The sequence below is a fragment of the Panulirus ornatus genome, chromosome 23 (genome assembly GCF_036320965.1).
Source record: "Panulirus ornatus isolate Po-2019 chromosome 23, ASM3632096v1, whole genome shotgun sequence".
NCBI lineage: Eukaryota > Metazoa > Arthropoda > Malacostraca > Decapoda > Palinuridae > Panulirus > Panulirus ornatus.
In genome coordinates this window covers 22,530,697-22,546,272 of record NC_092246.1, presented here as the reverse complement: position 1 = coordinate 22,546,272, position 15,576 = coordinate 22,530,697, and the positions used below count along the sequence as shown (strand labels likewise).

General features: G+C 47.2%; 1 protein-coding gene across 1 annotated transcript in view; it reads right to left on the bottom strand.

The window, feature by feature from the left end:
- The window catches only part of LOC139756913 (uncharacterized), a 68,004-nt gene that overhangs the window by 31,008 nt on the left and 21,420 nt on the right, over positions 1–15,576 (bottom strand). Inside the window, 1 exon segment of the mRNA XM_071676831.1 lies at positions 5,983–6,015. Within this exon segment, the coding sequence (XP_071532932.1) occupies positions 5,983–5,985 (3 nt within the window). The 5' untranslated portion in view covers positions 5,986–6,015.

Sequence of the window (15,576 nt, the reverse complement as noted above, 5' to 3'; positions counted from 1 at the left end):
CCACCAGGTGAACTGCCTAATGCCTCGCCTTCATGAGGAACATTTGACCTTGGTAATGATGTAGAGGCTAGAGTGCTGGGCCCAGCACCAGGCTGGCTGGGAGAAGGTGGGTGGAAAGGTGCTGAGCCCAGCACCAGGTTGGCTGGGGGGTGGAAGTGGAAGGGTGGTTGGGTGGATGGCGCCGGGTGTTCAACACTTGTTCTGCTGATATAAAAGTTAATGGAACACGGCCAACAAAGTCAAGATAAGGCGATGCCACATGGCGTAATATGATTAGATCTGGGAAGAATGATGTGCGAAAAACGACCTTCCTGTTATTGTTCGTATGTTAATGCTGTTCTGATGGCTAATTGAGAAAGGGCGTGTGGGCAGAGCACTTGGTCTCCTAACAACACACGTTAAGGCCGAGGAAGCTGGGTAAAGTCAGAGCTCTTTCTCCACTCCTCGTCCGTCTGTCTTTCCTTCCTAAATATATTTCTTTCTCATCGTAAACTGGCTCTTTTCTTACGCAAACAACTCAGAGAACGGAGGCCGACAGCAGCCATGGACCAGCGGCTTCAGCTGTCCACGGTTGCCCCCGCTGACGAACCCCATCGCTAGCAAACACCCCGAAGTGCACGTAACCCTGAGCTCCGTTGCCTCTCATGCTAGACGAGGTACCGGCCCGTCAGGTGCTGAAATCACATCATAAATTCTCGACCACTGACCAAATTAAATTCTGCTCAATTACACGTGCAGATACACGACCCAGCTGCTGTGTGGTGCGGGTGGGTGGAGGGAGGGAGGCTGTGTTTAGCAGCCGACAGTTTTCCTGAGCCACAGACGGGGGCGTGAGAGAGAGAGAGAGAGAGAGAGAGAGAGAGAGAGAGAGAGAGAGAGAGAGAGAGAGAGAGAGAGATACAGTAATAGATTAAGAAGGTTAACGTATAGGGGTCTCGCAGTCTCTGAATTCTCCTCGAAGTTGTGTCAACATGTGGGATCCTCGTTCGTGCAGGGGAAGGGCGCGTGCGTGGGAGGGCATCACCATCACCTGGCCAGGCTCCTCACGAATTATCTTCCTTGTTGGCCTCCACTCTGGACCATGGCCATCCACAGCGTGTCTATGTCTCACACGTGAAGTAAAGGCTATATATATATATATATATATATATATATATATATATATATATATATATATATATATATATATATATATATTTTTTTTTTTTTTTTTTTTTATACTTTGTCGCTGTCTCCCGCGTTTGCGAGGTAGCGCAAGGAAACAGACGAAAGAAATGGCCCAACCCCCCCCCAAACACATGTACATACACACGTCCACACACGCAAATATACATACCTACACAGCTTTCCATGGTTTACCCCGGACGCTTCACATGCCCTGGTTCAATCCACTGACAGCACGTCAACCCCTGTATACCACATCACTCCAACTCGCTCTATTTCTTGCCCTCCTTTCACCCTCCTGCATGTTCAGGCCCCGATCACACAAAATCCTTTTCACTCCATCTTTCCACCTCCAATTTGGTCTCCCTCTTCTCCTCGTTCCCTCCACCTCCGACACATATATCCTCTTGGTCAATCTTTCCTCATTCATTCTCTCCATGTGCCCAAACCATTTCAAAACACCCTCTTCTGCTCTCTCAACCACGCTCTTTTTATTTCCACACATCTCTCTTACCCTTACGTTACTTACTCGATCAAACCACCTCACACCACACATTGTCCTCAAGCATCTCATTTCCAGCACATCCAACCTCCTGCGCACAACTCTATCCATAGCCCACGCCTCGCAACCATACAACATTGTTGGAACCACTATTCCTTCAAACATACCCATTTTTGCTTTCCGGGATAATGTTCTCGACTTCCACACATTTTTCAAGGCTCCCAAAATTTTCGCCCCCTCCCCCACCCTATGATCCACTTCCGCTTCCATGGTTCCATCCGCTGCCAGATCCACTCCCAGATATCTAAAACACTTCACTTCCTCCAGTTTTTCTCCATTCAAACTCACCTCCCAATTGACTTGACCCTCAACCCTACTGTACCTAATAACCTTGCTCTTATTCACATTTACTCTTAACTTTCTTCTTCCACACACTTTACCAAACTCCGTCACCAGCTTCTGCAGTTTCTCACATGAATCCGCCACCAGCGCTGTATCATCAGCGAACAACAACTGACTCACTTCCCAAGCTCTCTCATCCCCAACAGACTTCATACTTGCCCCTCTTTCCAAAACTCTTGCATTTACCTCCCTAACAACCCCATCCATAAACAAATTAAACAACCATGGAGACATCACACACCCCTGCCGCAAACCTACATTCACTGAGAACCAATCACTTTCCTCTCTTCCTACACGTACACATGCCTTATATCCTCGATAAAAACTTTTCACTGCTTCTAACAACTTGCCTCCCACACCGTATATTCCCAATACCTTCCACAGAGCATCTCTATCAACTCTATCATATGCCTTCTCCAGATCCATAAATGCTACATACAAATCCATTTGTTTTTCTAAGTATTTCTCACATACATTCTTCAAAGCAAACACCTGATCCACACATCCTCTACCACTTCTGAAACCACACTGCTCTTCCCCAATCTGATGCTCTGTACATGCCTTCACCCTCTCAATCAGTACCCTCCCATACAATTTACCAGGAATACTCAACAAACTTATACCTCTGTAATTTGAGCACTCACTCTTATCCCCTTTGCCTTTGTACAATGGCACTATGCACGCATTCCGCCAATCCTCAGGCACCTCACCATGAGTCATACATACATTAAATAACCTTACCAACCAGTCAACAATACAGTCACCCCCTTTTTTAATAACTTCCACTGCAATACCATCCAAACCTGCTGCCTTGCCGGCTTTCATCTCGTAACAGATTGAGATATCTTTCTCGGTAGCAATGAGTCAGTTCATAATCGAACGTAAAGTACTTTAAGGAACTTCCAAATACAAATGTATAATGAAAGAAATAGCGAATGAAAATACATAATGAATGAAGAAAGAAGAAAGAATATAGCTATTGTCTCTTTTTTTCTTTCCTCACCTTATGAAAAATAATTTCTTTGTGTTCGATAGATAATGAAGGGGAGGGGGGGGGGGATTTAATCCCTAAGGGCACCCATGAACTGGTCTACGCCCTGGATCATGACCTGGTCTACCCTCTGGTCTACGCCCTGGATCATGACCTGGTCTACCCTCTGGTCTACACCCTGGATCATGACCTGGTCTACCCTCTGGTCTACACCCTGGATCATGACCTGGTCTACCCTCTGGTCTACACCCTGGATCATGACCTGGTCTACCCTCTGGTCTACACCCTGGATCATGACCTGGTCTACCCTCTGGTCTACGCCCTGGATCATGACCTGGTCTACCCTCTGGTCTACGCCCTGGATCATGACCTGGTCTACCCTCTGGTCTGCACCCTGGATCATGACCTGGTCTACCCTCTGGTCTACACCCTGGATCATGACCTGGTCTACAATCTGGTCTATACTGGTCTTAGTTCTGAGCTACACACTGGTCTACGCCATAGTCTACACTTTGGTCTATACTGGTCTTAGTTCTGAGCTACACACTGGTCTACGCCATAGTCTACACTCTGGTCTATACTGGTCTTCGTTCTGGTCTACACCGGACGGATCTATGGTCTCCGGTAAACTCACTACACCTACAGAACACTGAACCATCATCACAAAAGTAAACACGGATATAAATCCAAGATGAGAAGGTCAGTAAGAAGTAGTGTTGCATGTTTGTGTTTCAGGTGTTGCAATATCCATATCGGGTGATGTAGTGCCCATACCGGGTGTTGCAATACCCCTGTTGGGTGTAGCGTGGTGCCCAAACCCACATCCCGACCGCAAGAATCAGTGTTGCACGCATATGTTCCATGTGTTGCACCATCTATACCAAAGCCCATCTGTATTTCCCAAACCTTCCGGTATAGGAGTATTACCCAGGCGGCCTTTGGGTGAAATACTGACGCAATGTGTTCCAGGTGTTGCGCTGCCCATATCCAGGGCCTCTCCTGTGTTTCCCAACTCTCCGTCGTGGGGAGTGTTGTCTGGGCAACCTTTTGTGAAACACTGATGCAACAGCTGATGGTGGCGCGGCATGATGGGGCCAGCCAGCGTCAGGGAAGGTGGAGGAGGGAGGAGGGGCGGGCTCACAGTGAGGCGATAGGAGGTGTGGGGGAGGAGGAGGAGGAGGAGGTGGGGGAGAAGGAGGAGGAGGAGGAGGAGGAGGAGGAGGAGGAGGAGGAAGACGACGAGGAGGAGGAGGAGGAGGAGAGGAAGTCTGATTGGTGACGCATCATCGTTGGCAACCCGCCCGCCCGCGCGCCCGCCCTGGCTGAGGTCATACCAGGTCGTGTGTGTCAGAGAGAGAGAGAGAGAGAGAGAGAGAGAGAGAGAGAGAGAGAGAGAGAGAGAGAGAGAGAGAGAGAGAGAGAGAGAGAGAGAGAGAGTCTTCCAGCCTCCGCAAAATTCAGAGCCCCTGGAGGTCTTGCTCACATTCCAGTGTTACTGATCACCAGCTCACCTGGAGTATCACTCACAAACCAGCGTTACCAATTTCTCAGTCATCGCATATATTGCTCACAAGTCAGTGTTACCAGTCTCTCGTCCACCAAAACTCTCGCTAGACCAACACATGAAGAAAAACAGTTTTTATTGGCCGTAAATAACATGATCCCGAAACCCTGGCGTTCATATGTATGTTGAACTGAATTCAGGGAAGAAATGTGTTTTGAACAGAAGAGAGAGGCGTGTGTGTGTGTGTGTGTGTGTGTGTGTGTGTGTGTGATATACTTAGGGAACCGGGGATATATGGACGACATGTGTGGTCGTGAGCCACAGACGGGGTCGTGGACCACCACGGGGTCGTGGACGACAGGAGGAATGATGAAAGCGGAGGAACACCAGGGTATCACTTTGAGACACTTGCTGTAAATAACCTTCCTTACCCACAAAAATTTCCCGTTCGACAAAGAAGAAAAAAAAAAAAAGAGGAAATGTTCAACACGAGAAACAGTTCCAGTAATGACTGGGTATGATTGTTACCATCGTGGGAGAACCTCCTCTAAACATAGCGGTGGCTGTCCGCGGTCATGGTCCACTCCTTGGCCCAGCACACGCTCGCTATCACAACCACCGTCGTCTTTTACAGCGTTGTACATCTGTCATCTCAGGTTTATCTCGCTTTCCAACATTATTCTAATTTTCTTTTTCATTTTCCATTGTCTTCTATCCATCTCTAGCGCTTATGGGAGACTCATTTCTTTTTAAGATATTCCGTTACTTGTCATCTTGATACCAGCAGGCGACGTCGTCTGGTTAACTGACGGGCCAGCATGAAGCCATGGCCCACCCAGTGCTCCCTCCTGGCGCTTCAGGTGGGTCGTGGACGTTCAAGCACCTCCAGGCGGGAGGCAACAAATGGTTTTATAAAGGACTTGTTTGTGCGGCGCTCGCCTGAGCGTGGGAAGAGATGGAATGATACAGAGGTTACGTTACGAGACGTATCATAATCTTGGTTGAGATGTTACTTCGTGAAAGAGATGTGACATGTATTGTCTCTAATTCCCCTTCGCAACTTGACGAGGTGACGTCAGGAACAGAGGGATGCCGGCCTTCTTGTGCGCGCATGTCGTCTGTGATCGCCGCGTATAATGCATCGAAACCGGAGCTTACCAACCAAAGCAATGCCACTCAAACTAGTCCACGGTTCACCTTGACCGCATTGTACGATCTGGTTCAGCTCAGTGACAGCAGGTCGCCCTTCGTATACCACAATAGACGAAGTATGACATGCATTACAGCCAGTGAGTTAGAGAAAATACGAGGGGGCATGTGCACAACACGGTCTACATACATCACAAGAGATTATGACCTGTCTGAGCTGGCATGTGATGCCACGATGTAACACAAGTATAGAATTTGACATTTACTGACCATTTTGTGACTGCTGGGGATCTCTGCCACGTCCTGCAAGAAGAAAGAAGAATAGTTTAGACATAAAACCTTTAAATAAAATGATTCAACTAACTACTCTCGTGTTCCATTTGATATAAGAACAGTATAGAGTGACATTTTCCTAAGTCATACCTCTGTGATATATTCTAATGACATCGTCCAATATAAACATATACAATAATTACTGGATAAGACATTATATGGATATTAGTGATCAATGTATGGTGATGAGGTTAAAGAATGTAGTGCATAAAGCAACATTTAGGTTTCATGTGTACTACTGGTATTGCTAAGTCTGTAACGATGACACACACACGTACATCATTCTGGCCATCGTCACCCCCTGCCACAAGAGAGATCCCTCGTCCCCGAGTAACTAGTTCAGCACCGCAACTACATCGAGCCCATCCCAGCTACAAGAAGAGCCTCATCCCAACCATTGTGAACACTGCAAACAACCTTGAACACCTGTGTAAGCACTTCTTAGGAAACATAACTGTGGATCCTGAGTGAGAACTTATGTGTTGTTTGAGCCGAGTTCAGTTTACAGAGTGCGTTGTTTACAGAGTGTGTGGTTTATATAGCGTGTGGTTGACTTTCTTCATGAAAGAAGAACTGGCACATTCAACACATACGCACATTACGTAATTCATAACCGTAAAGCCACGTCATGTAATGTCCAACTTTGGTCTATCGACCAAGCTCTACTGAGGTAGTTCATCATGATGATGCTTGGCTCGGACCATCACCTCACATCTCCCGGAACAGTTTACAGCCATGAGCTACACACTGGTCTATGGTATTCATCATAATCATCCGACACTTCAGAGGACTTAAGCTGACGCTTTCGCCAGCCCTACATACTGTTTACTGGTTCATCTATCATCATCGGTCTTTGGGATGTGCCTATCGTCCTCGCCATCTACCGACACGCTGATGGTTCATCACACTTATAGGCAATCTCGCCGCAGGTAAACACCTGAGCTGGATTTTTGTTTTTTTCGGGATGGTTGGATGACTGCGTTCACCCATCATGGGCGTGTCTCGTTCATTCTAGTGACAGGGACTTTGTTTACGTCAGGCGAGGATGAAAATGATGATGAATAGGTGGAAAGAGGGGGAGAAGAGGATGAGGTAGTTGGAAAAGAAGAAAGCAAGAGTAAAGATTGAAGATGGAGGAACGAAAAGGGGAGATAAGAAGATGGACGAGAAGGGTGTGGACAGCTGTGGTCGGGTTGGTCAGCCAACGCCTTCCACACATCGGCCGGACCACAGCGTCAGGCAGAGGCCTTGTTCCTCACACCATCCTCGCTATCACCACTCAGCACACGGCTGGCCACCTCCACCTGGCGCTCCAGTAGCGAGATCTGCCTACACGACACCCGCTGGCTGTCCTCCAGGTGGGCTGAGGCTGTGGGAATGTGGAACAGTGGCAGGATGAAGAGGGAGAGAGGGAGAAATGGATAATGGAAGGGTCAGATGAGAGAGAGAGAGAGAGAGAGAGAGAGAGAGAGAGAGAGAGAGAGAGAGAGAGAGAGAGAGAGAGAGAGAGAGAGAGAGCGCCAGTGGATAGGGACATCTCAGGTGGGTGACGCTTGAACGCCCTCCTATGCGAGGCTGACAGCTCCCCTACAGACTCAGTTCTGCTTCCGCTCATCGTCCACACGACCGACACACCTGGCGGAGGAGGATGTATCAAGGACCTGCACCAACCGAGATAATAACCCACCAGCTCGCTGGCAGCTTCGTGTCTTGGCTGGAGAAAAATAGTCATCTGTCTAAAACTCAACGAACGAAACAAACATAAATGATTCGTTTCTGGAGGTAAGTGTAGACGTTCCCTACATGATGCTCAGGAAGCAGTGTTTCTTGAGAGAAATCATGTTATTCATACAATAACTGAATCCACCTTCCCTGGACCTTCACTGTGCCCAGGGGGAGTGTGGGCTAAATACTCCGTCTCCCTGCATGTTCTGCATGAGCCAAACAGAAACCGATAAATGAATATTGAAATTTCGTCCAAGGTGTGGCCTGCAGTAATGTCTGAAGCTGTTGTTTGGCTCGTGTTAATAGTATAGATTTTTGCATAGATATAGAATTTGAATAATGAGTTGGAGTGAGCGGCAATTAGTCGGTAGCGGAGGGACGAGGAGTGTGAGGGAAGGTTGTGGGGTTGGACGAGAACAACGCCACCTCTGACGATGGTTCCCCAACACCTCCTGACCACCTCCACCACAACTTGGCAGCGAGGCTGTGAGGTGATGCACCGCGCGCCAATAGCTCTTACGCCTCAGCTGTCAGGGGTGAGGGAGGGACAAGGGAGGTAAGAGGGTGTTGATCCGACTTATGTAGAGGCAGGGCGCTCACTGTGGTGGGTGCCCGACACACACACACACACACACACACACACACACTACCTACCTCACGCACCTCACACACCCTACTTCCCTAGCGCACCAAGCAACATCGTCTCTGTGGACGTTGATGCACCCCGCACCCCACATTACCTATCGTCTAGTCTCTCTCGTTCAGTCATTACTGGCTGTTACCAGCGTTACTGACGTTAGATCAGTTTCATCTCGGAAGATCAGTGTGGCACAAGGATTCATCATCTGCTCAGTGGGCTATTGTGGTCTGTGATGATGAACTGTAATCACCATGTGGACCACACTCTCTAATTATCTACAACAGCAGCTGATAAGATGATAAGCAGAGCGAAACTGCTAGTAATGATACTGTGCATCACGGGGAAGAGAGAGAGAGAGAGAGAGAGAGAGAGAGAGAGAGAGAGAGAGAGAGAGAGAGAGAGAGGTGAAAGCGTCGACTATTAGTTTTATTTGTGGTCAAAGAGGCGTTAAGTTGTCTCATGGCCATTTCTTTACTAGTTTGGTTGATCTCGAGGTTTCGCGGGTTGGTCTTCATCCAAGTGTTCGAATCATCTGTTTCTCTGACGTCCTGAATCATCCTCTGTTATCGTTGTCAACTGTTTGGTTTCTGGTTTCCTCCAGGTTTCTTTATGATTTGTGTTTTGTTTACCGTCTTCTTCATATGATCAGCGATTGTTGTGCTGTTCTGAAGAACGTCTTTGCAGTTATCATTCATGACTTAGAATGTCCACAATATACTTTTACATAAGGGGATAAGGGGCGTGTCTTTCAAATCTGTGTCTTTTATGTGTTACAGTTAATGTCTTGACACTGGCAATGACCGCCATATGACTGTCAAGAACCTATGACTGTCTCTCTGTCGATCTTGGGTGTCTGGACTCGGTTGACACAGCTGATACAGTCATGGAGGCTGCCTCCCTTAACACCCCATGATCTCCTTGAGGTAATCTCTCAACGAGAACCTGTTTTTGCCATTTTTACTCCACCGTTGCAGCAGCGACCCGTTGCTGTTGCGCTATGGACCCACCTATCGTGTCTCACATATGGACAGCGCACCAGCTGGCCGACGCAGAAGGGGAGGGTCGCCCATCAGACACGCGACGCGGGTTGTGAGGCGACTGACAAAACCCTTTGGTGTGGGTCAAGCAGCCACTTCTCCTACTAATTGTGTTGTGGATGTGCCGCCCCTCTGGACCTGTGGGCTACAGGCCACCACAGCGGCTTAACTCCTTCATTACCATAAAAATGGCCATCGTTAACATCGCTAACTCTCTTGTTCATCAAAAAAAACTTATTGTGGTTGATGTAGTACTTCCACAGCTTACGCAAGACAGACGAATGTTTGGAAATGATTCACTACGGGTGCGACGCGCCTCTGTACAACATGTGGTGCATATGTAACTACAAGATACACTACATGAGGAGTCATTTGTCTTTCTTTAAGCATTGGACGTCCCTACGACCTGTGGTAGAGGAGCGAGGCTCTGCATGACGTATGAGGTACGCCTCGTTGAAGGATGTCTGGGACCTGGGTAAAAGATGAGGAGGACATGCGTGTGAGGGACGACGAATCCCTGAGTGAAAGATGAGGAAATTTGTTCTGGTGATGAGCGAGAGGTAATTTGGGAGTGCGTGAGGAATGGTGAGTTTCTCAGTGGATATGATGAGGGGCTTTGGTGAATGATGAAGGGAAACTGAGTTAGAGGTTGAAGCGGTCCTGGACTGCACTCGTCTCCCTCCAGCCTTTTCATCATAGAAATTATGAAGGTTTCTTACTGAGAGAGAGAGAGAGAGAGAGAGAGAGAGAGAGAGAGAGAGAGAGAGAGAGAGAGAGAGAGAGAGAGAGGAACATCCATATTCGCTTACTCAATGTGACAAAAAATTTGATACGAACGAGTGAAGATCATCTCCAATGATGATTTACGGGTACAAAGACACAGGAAGAAACTACAAATGAAAGTAAGAAAATCTTACAAATAAATATTTGATCGTTGAGTATTATGAAGTACTTCAGAATGCCGTAAGTGTTGGCTTTCGTAAGATACTGGCATAAAAAGACTCTTCAGTCCAGTTCAGCTTCACACGGCAAATTCATTTTGTAAGAACGTCTCACTTTTTAAAGAATTATGCAAGTGGTCAAGTTACGTGGTGACCGGGACTTTACAACCTTCTCCTTCAGTTTACGTCCCTGGAAGTAAAAGTAGATATACTTGCATCGTTAAGCACGCTGGCCGTCATTAGAGGTCCAGCGAACAAGCTTGTTAGAGCAGGTAGAGAGCTACCACCTGAAGAAGATGTTGTCGAGGTGATAAGAATAGATTCCTGTCTCTTGCTTTACAGTTATCCTTCATACGTCTTGTCCAGAGTAAGTATGGAAATAATGCTGTGTATAGAGATGATAATGCTGTGTGGACATGATGGTGTGTAGAGATGATGTTTCTCACATAAAACTCTGCTCTGAAGGCAGGAAGTCCTATATCAAATGCTTATAGAGGTCTTCGTTCCACTGATGGTAACTACGGGCCATTGTGCGTCTTGCAACCTCCCTCAACCTTGTGAGGGCCCAAGCTGGCTCCAGTAACCTCGTACACATCGACGATGTCTACCAAGACTACATCATTATCAGCTGACGAAGAAGACTACAGTCGCATCGAGGAATTTCCCACTACAAGAAATTCATCATTTCCCTCCTTCTGATCGTAGCGCAGCCTCGATCTGCAGGAGTTCCATAAAAGGAGTCCCAAAGCTATGTTTATGTAATGGTATATTAACCTAGTTCTACTGTTCTATCTTAACACCCAAGTTATCAGCCGTTAAGAACTGTAACACTGAATGCTATAACTAGCCATCAGGCCAGCCATCAGGCCAGCCATCAGGCCAGCCATCAGGCCAGCCATCAGGCCAGCCATCAGGCCAGCCATCAGGCCAGCCATTAGGAGGATCAAACTTGACAAATGAGCGAGTCAGCGAAGGGAACCACTTGGCTGACCCACCATTCTACTCATCCTCAGGTTGTAGATGATGTGAGTAATGAGTTAAGCTGCAGACAGGTTTTGGACAGTGAGTAATGACAGTGATAAAGATGATATCTTCTTCATTCGTCATCCATTTGCTTCTTTATCTATTCTTCCTCTGATTAAGTATAGATTACTGAGGGTTTTGTACCTGCGGTCACTCTTCAGGCTCCGACGTGGCCTTGAGGTGACAGATGACGCACGAGCCACGGGTTCACCAGATTCACTCAGCTGACCCATAAAACTACATGAACCCAGCACGGCGTCTAGTATCCTCTCTTACTAGAAGAATGGTAGTAAGGAGATTGAAGAAGGAGGCAGGCATTATGTAAGTGAAATTAGTTGAGTGGAGTGTGGAGTAGAGAGCAGGACGGTGGTAGAGAAGAGTGTGTAGGAGGATTGGACCAGTGTGTTGTTTTGAGACTCTATGGGGGAGAATGTGTGGAGGAGGCGACAGACGAAGTGGGAGCAATGTGAAGGGGAGTGCTGGATGGTAGGGAGTGTGAATATGGGGATGTTGGTGGTAGGGAGTGTGAATATGGGGATGTTGGTGGTAGGGTGTGTGGAGTGGCTAGGATGATAACAGGAGTGTTATTGGGGAAAGTGTTAGTGGTGGTTGTGTGGGACATAATGATGGTGATGATGATGGTGGGACTACAAAGTGGGGACGTGGGAGTCTGAGATTACGCAGTGGGAGGGTGGAAGATCACAACTGGAGTGTGTGCACTTCAAGAAACCTTCGCTGTGGAAACCATTGCTTTTGACTGACCATAAAACACACACACACACACACACACACACACACACACACACACACACACACATGTGTAACACGAGTCTCCTCCCACCAGACAGCTGTGCACATGAAGTACGTCAGTGGTAAGCCATCAGACAAAGGATCACGGATGCTTAATGTGGACTTGACAGCAAGTAAACCAAACAGCGATTCTGACTCGGCCATTCATTGTCGCAACACAGAACCACGGAATACAGACAACACAGAACAACACAGCTGATGAAGCTATACACACAACACAGCTGATGAAGCTATACACACAATACAAAGCAACACAGCTGATGAAGCTACACACATAACACAGCTGATGAAGCTACACACACAACACAAAGCAACACAGCTGATGGAGCTATACATACAACACAGCTGGTGATGCCAATCATTCATCTACTTCAACACTCAGGAAAGAAAACGTTTGGATGGTATATGATCACGACTCAGCTTCAGGAGGTCCACCCGGGGTCTCGGATGACTGAACTACAAACCAGTTTGGAATCTCATGTAACGTTGACGATATTTCTCATCTTCTGGTAACCTGGTCAGTGATTCTTGTTGCTACGTGTCCTGGTCACACTGTCAGTGTCCCTGTCATGCCAGTATCCACCACACTGGCTGCCAAGCGTCGGCAAGTGAGGCAGGAGCAGGCTGGTACCTGAGCTCTGGTCGTCCACTCCCTCTACCAATACTGGGTTACGTCACGACTCACAGACACCAGCATAGGCACGTCTCTTACCCCATATGCTGCACATAGCCTCCCTAGATGCCCGCACGACACGCATGCGGGTTGATCAAGCAGCTAGGAACAAAAATAGTCAAGATGCACGGTAGTTGTGTGGCTACGAGAAGGACTAACCAGGTTATTTAACCTCCTTATTTTCTACTGATGTAGATTCATATCACAATTTCATAGATGAGCATAGTGTAGTATTGTGAACTTACACGTCAACCACGACTACGTCCTTCATAAGAAAAGAATCGTACAATTCCAAAGAAAAACAAATACGGATCAACATAACAAGGCATCCGATCCTTCTCGCCGGGTCAGTATAGATTCCCAAACACTGAGGTGTCTCTGGCCACGGACAGGATCTTGACCCCTGCCGTTCACAGCTGATGCCCAGTTTCCTCTCCGTTCAGTAGCTGAGGATGGCGACCATCACTAACAAGGCAAGAGACGCGGGAAGACAGGATTTATCTCACCCGTCTTGTGTGAACATCTGTCCACATTTTCCCACTAATACAGAGCATTTTTCCATCTCTGAATACCTTGTTGGTCCTCACACTCGACCGCAACTCCTTCCGTCAGACACCCTAGTGGTTCGAACTCTAAGTCTGACGACTGTGTAGCATCAGAGTCTTTATCTTACGTACACATCAGTGTCTGGTCTTGGTATCGTGGAGGGTTACGTGCATCTCCCGCTGAGGAACGAGGGAGGTTTGCTGCTGATTTGTTTGAGCAAATAGATAAATTAACAGATGAGTAGATAAATGAACTGATAAATGTACAAACAATGGAAGGGCAGTGGTGTATGATGGAGGTACAAATACAGAAGGGGTCGTGGCTGTGGTACAGAGGAGGGAGAGACACTGGAATGGTCGTTGTTTGGGTACAACAGACACTGGAGGGGTCGTAGATGTGGTACAACAGAGGTCTGGTGGTGGGTGTGGTACAACAAAGGTGTTGTAGTGGGTGTGGTACAACAGAGGTGTGGTGGTGGGTGTGGTACAACAGAGGTGTGGTGTTGGGTGTGGTACAACAGAGGTGTGGTGTTGGGTGTGGTACAACAGAGGTGTGGTCAGTAGCAGGAAATGTCAAGAGGGTTGGTTGGCTACTTCCCCGCCAGTAGGATACAGGTTTGGCTCAGCAGCAGCAGCAGCAGCAGCCGGCTAGCCACAGGCGGTGGCTACACCACACTCGTCAGAAACCTTAGTAACAGCAGCATGGCTGACCTACACACCCAGAGATACCACAATAAGCACCATAACAACTACCTGTTTGACCCTCGTGAACTACTAAGACTTTTGTTTCAAAAGTAATTGCCGTGACGCGCGGCGCACGTAAAGAGCGAAACAAAAAAACAAAAGACGTTCATTCTTCCGGTTGACGTTATGAGGTTCATGTTTTGTTGTACATCGTCGGTGGAGACGAGTGAGAGGCGGGCAACTTCGACCGTTCGAAAGTTAATAATGTACAACTGTCTGGACGCATTCAACATTTACCATCAAGTTTCTCACTAAAATTGCCACCGTGATACGTCTTGACTTGCTCAAGTTACTATTTCCCATGGGAAAAACAATATATATATATATATATATATATATATATATATATATATATATATATATATATATATATATATATATATATGTGTGTGTGTGTGTGTGTGTGTGTGTGTGTGTATGTATACTGACCTGATCTTCCTTTAGGAATATTCATCTTCAACATGACTAACAGAAACAACACAACTGTCGTGAGCAAGTATATATGTATATACATTTGTTGCGTTTTTATGAAACTTGAAAGTCTCAAGCTTCGGAACTGAACATCAGTTGTCATTTGGAATAAACTTCTGAAATCTGAAACTCTGAATCTCTCAATGATGATCTAAATACTTATTTTCCAGATATGTTCAGATAATAATGCGCCACAATCGCCTCTCTCACAAAAAGTGTACGCCAAAGACTTCATATTTTCGTAATGGCACAGTAGTCGTGACTGTTGTAAAAAAAAAATTGATTACATACCGTCTTTGCACGACCTTATTTTTTTTTTCCAAAGACCTTCATAATGTAATTGATTTTTTCTGTAAAAGAGACGTTTGGAGTGGGAGAACGACTCCCACATTAGGCCAGTATACCACGCCTGCCACATCTCCCACCCCTTACCCCTGCCACATCTCCCACCCCCCAAACCCCTGCCTCATCTCCCACCCCTTACCCCTGCCACATCTCCCACCCCTTTCCCCCGCCACATCTCCCACCCCCCTACCCTCGCCACATCTCCCACCCCCCTACCCTCGCCACATCTCCCACCCCCCTACCCCCGCCACATCTCCCACCCCCCTACCCCCGCCACATCCCACAACATCAAGGCAGCGTGGAAAGAGAGGAGGGCTTCGAAGATCACAGGCGCTATAGTTAGGTCCAACGAATCTCTTCCATGTATACCAACGAAACATAATCTAGTATATCTAATATATCAACATATCACCTAAACTTAAAAACATTAGTCGTACCCACTTCTTACCATATCTGATGGGTTGTTGATTACAGTAACAGCAAGCAAGAACTCGAGGAACCATAACACAGAGGAAGGAAAACCGCTTCTTAAACGGCGACGCGCGCAAACTTCCCCCGAAGCACTTGTACTGAACCG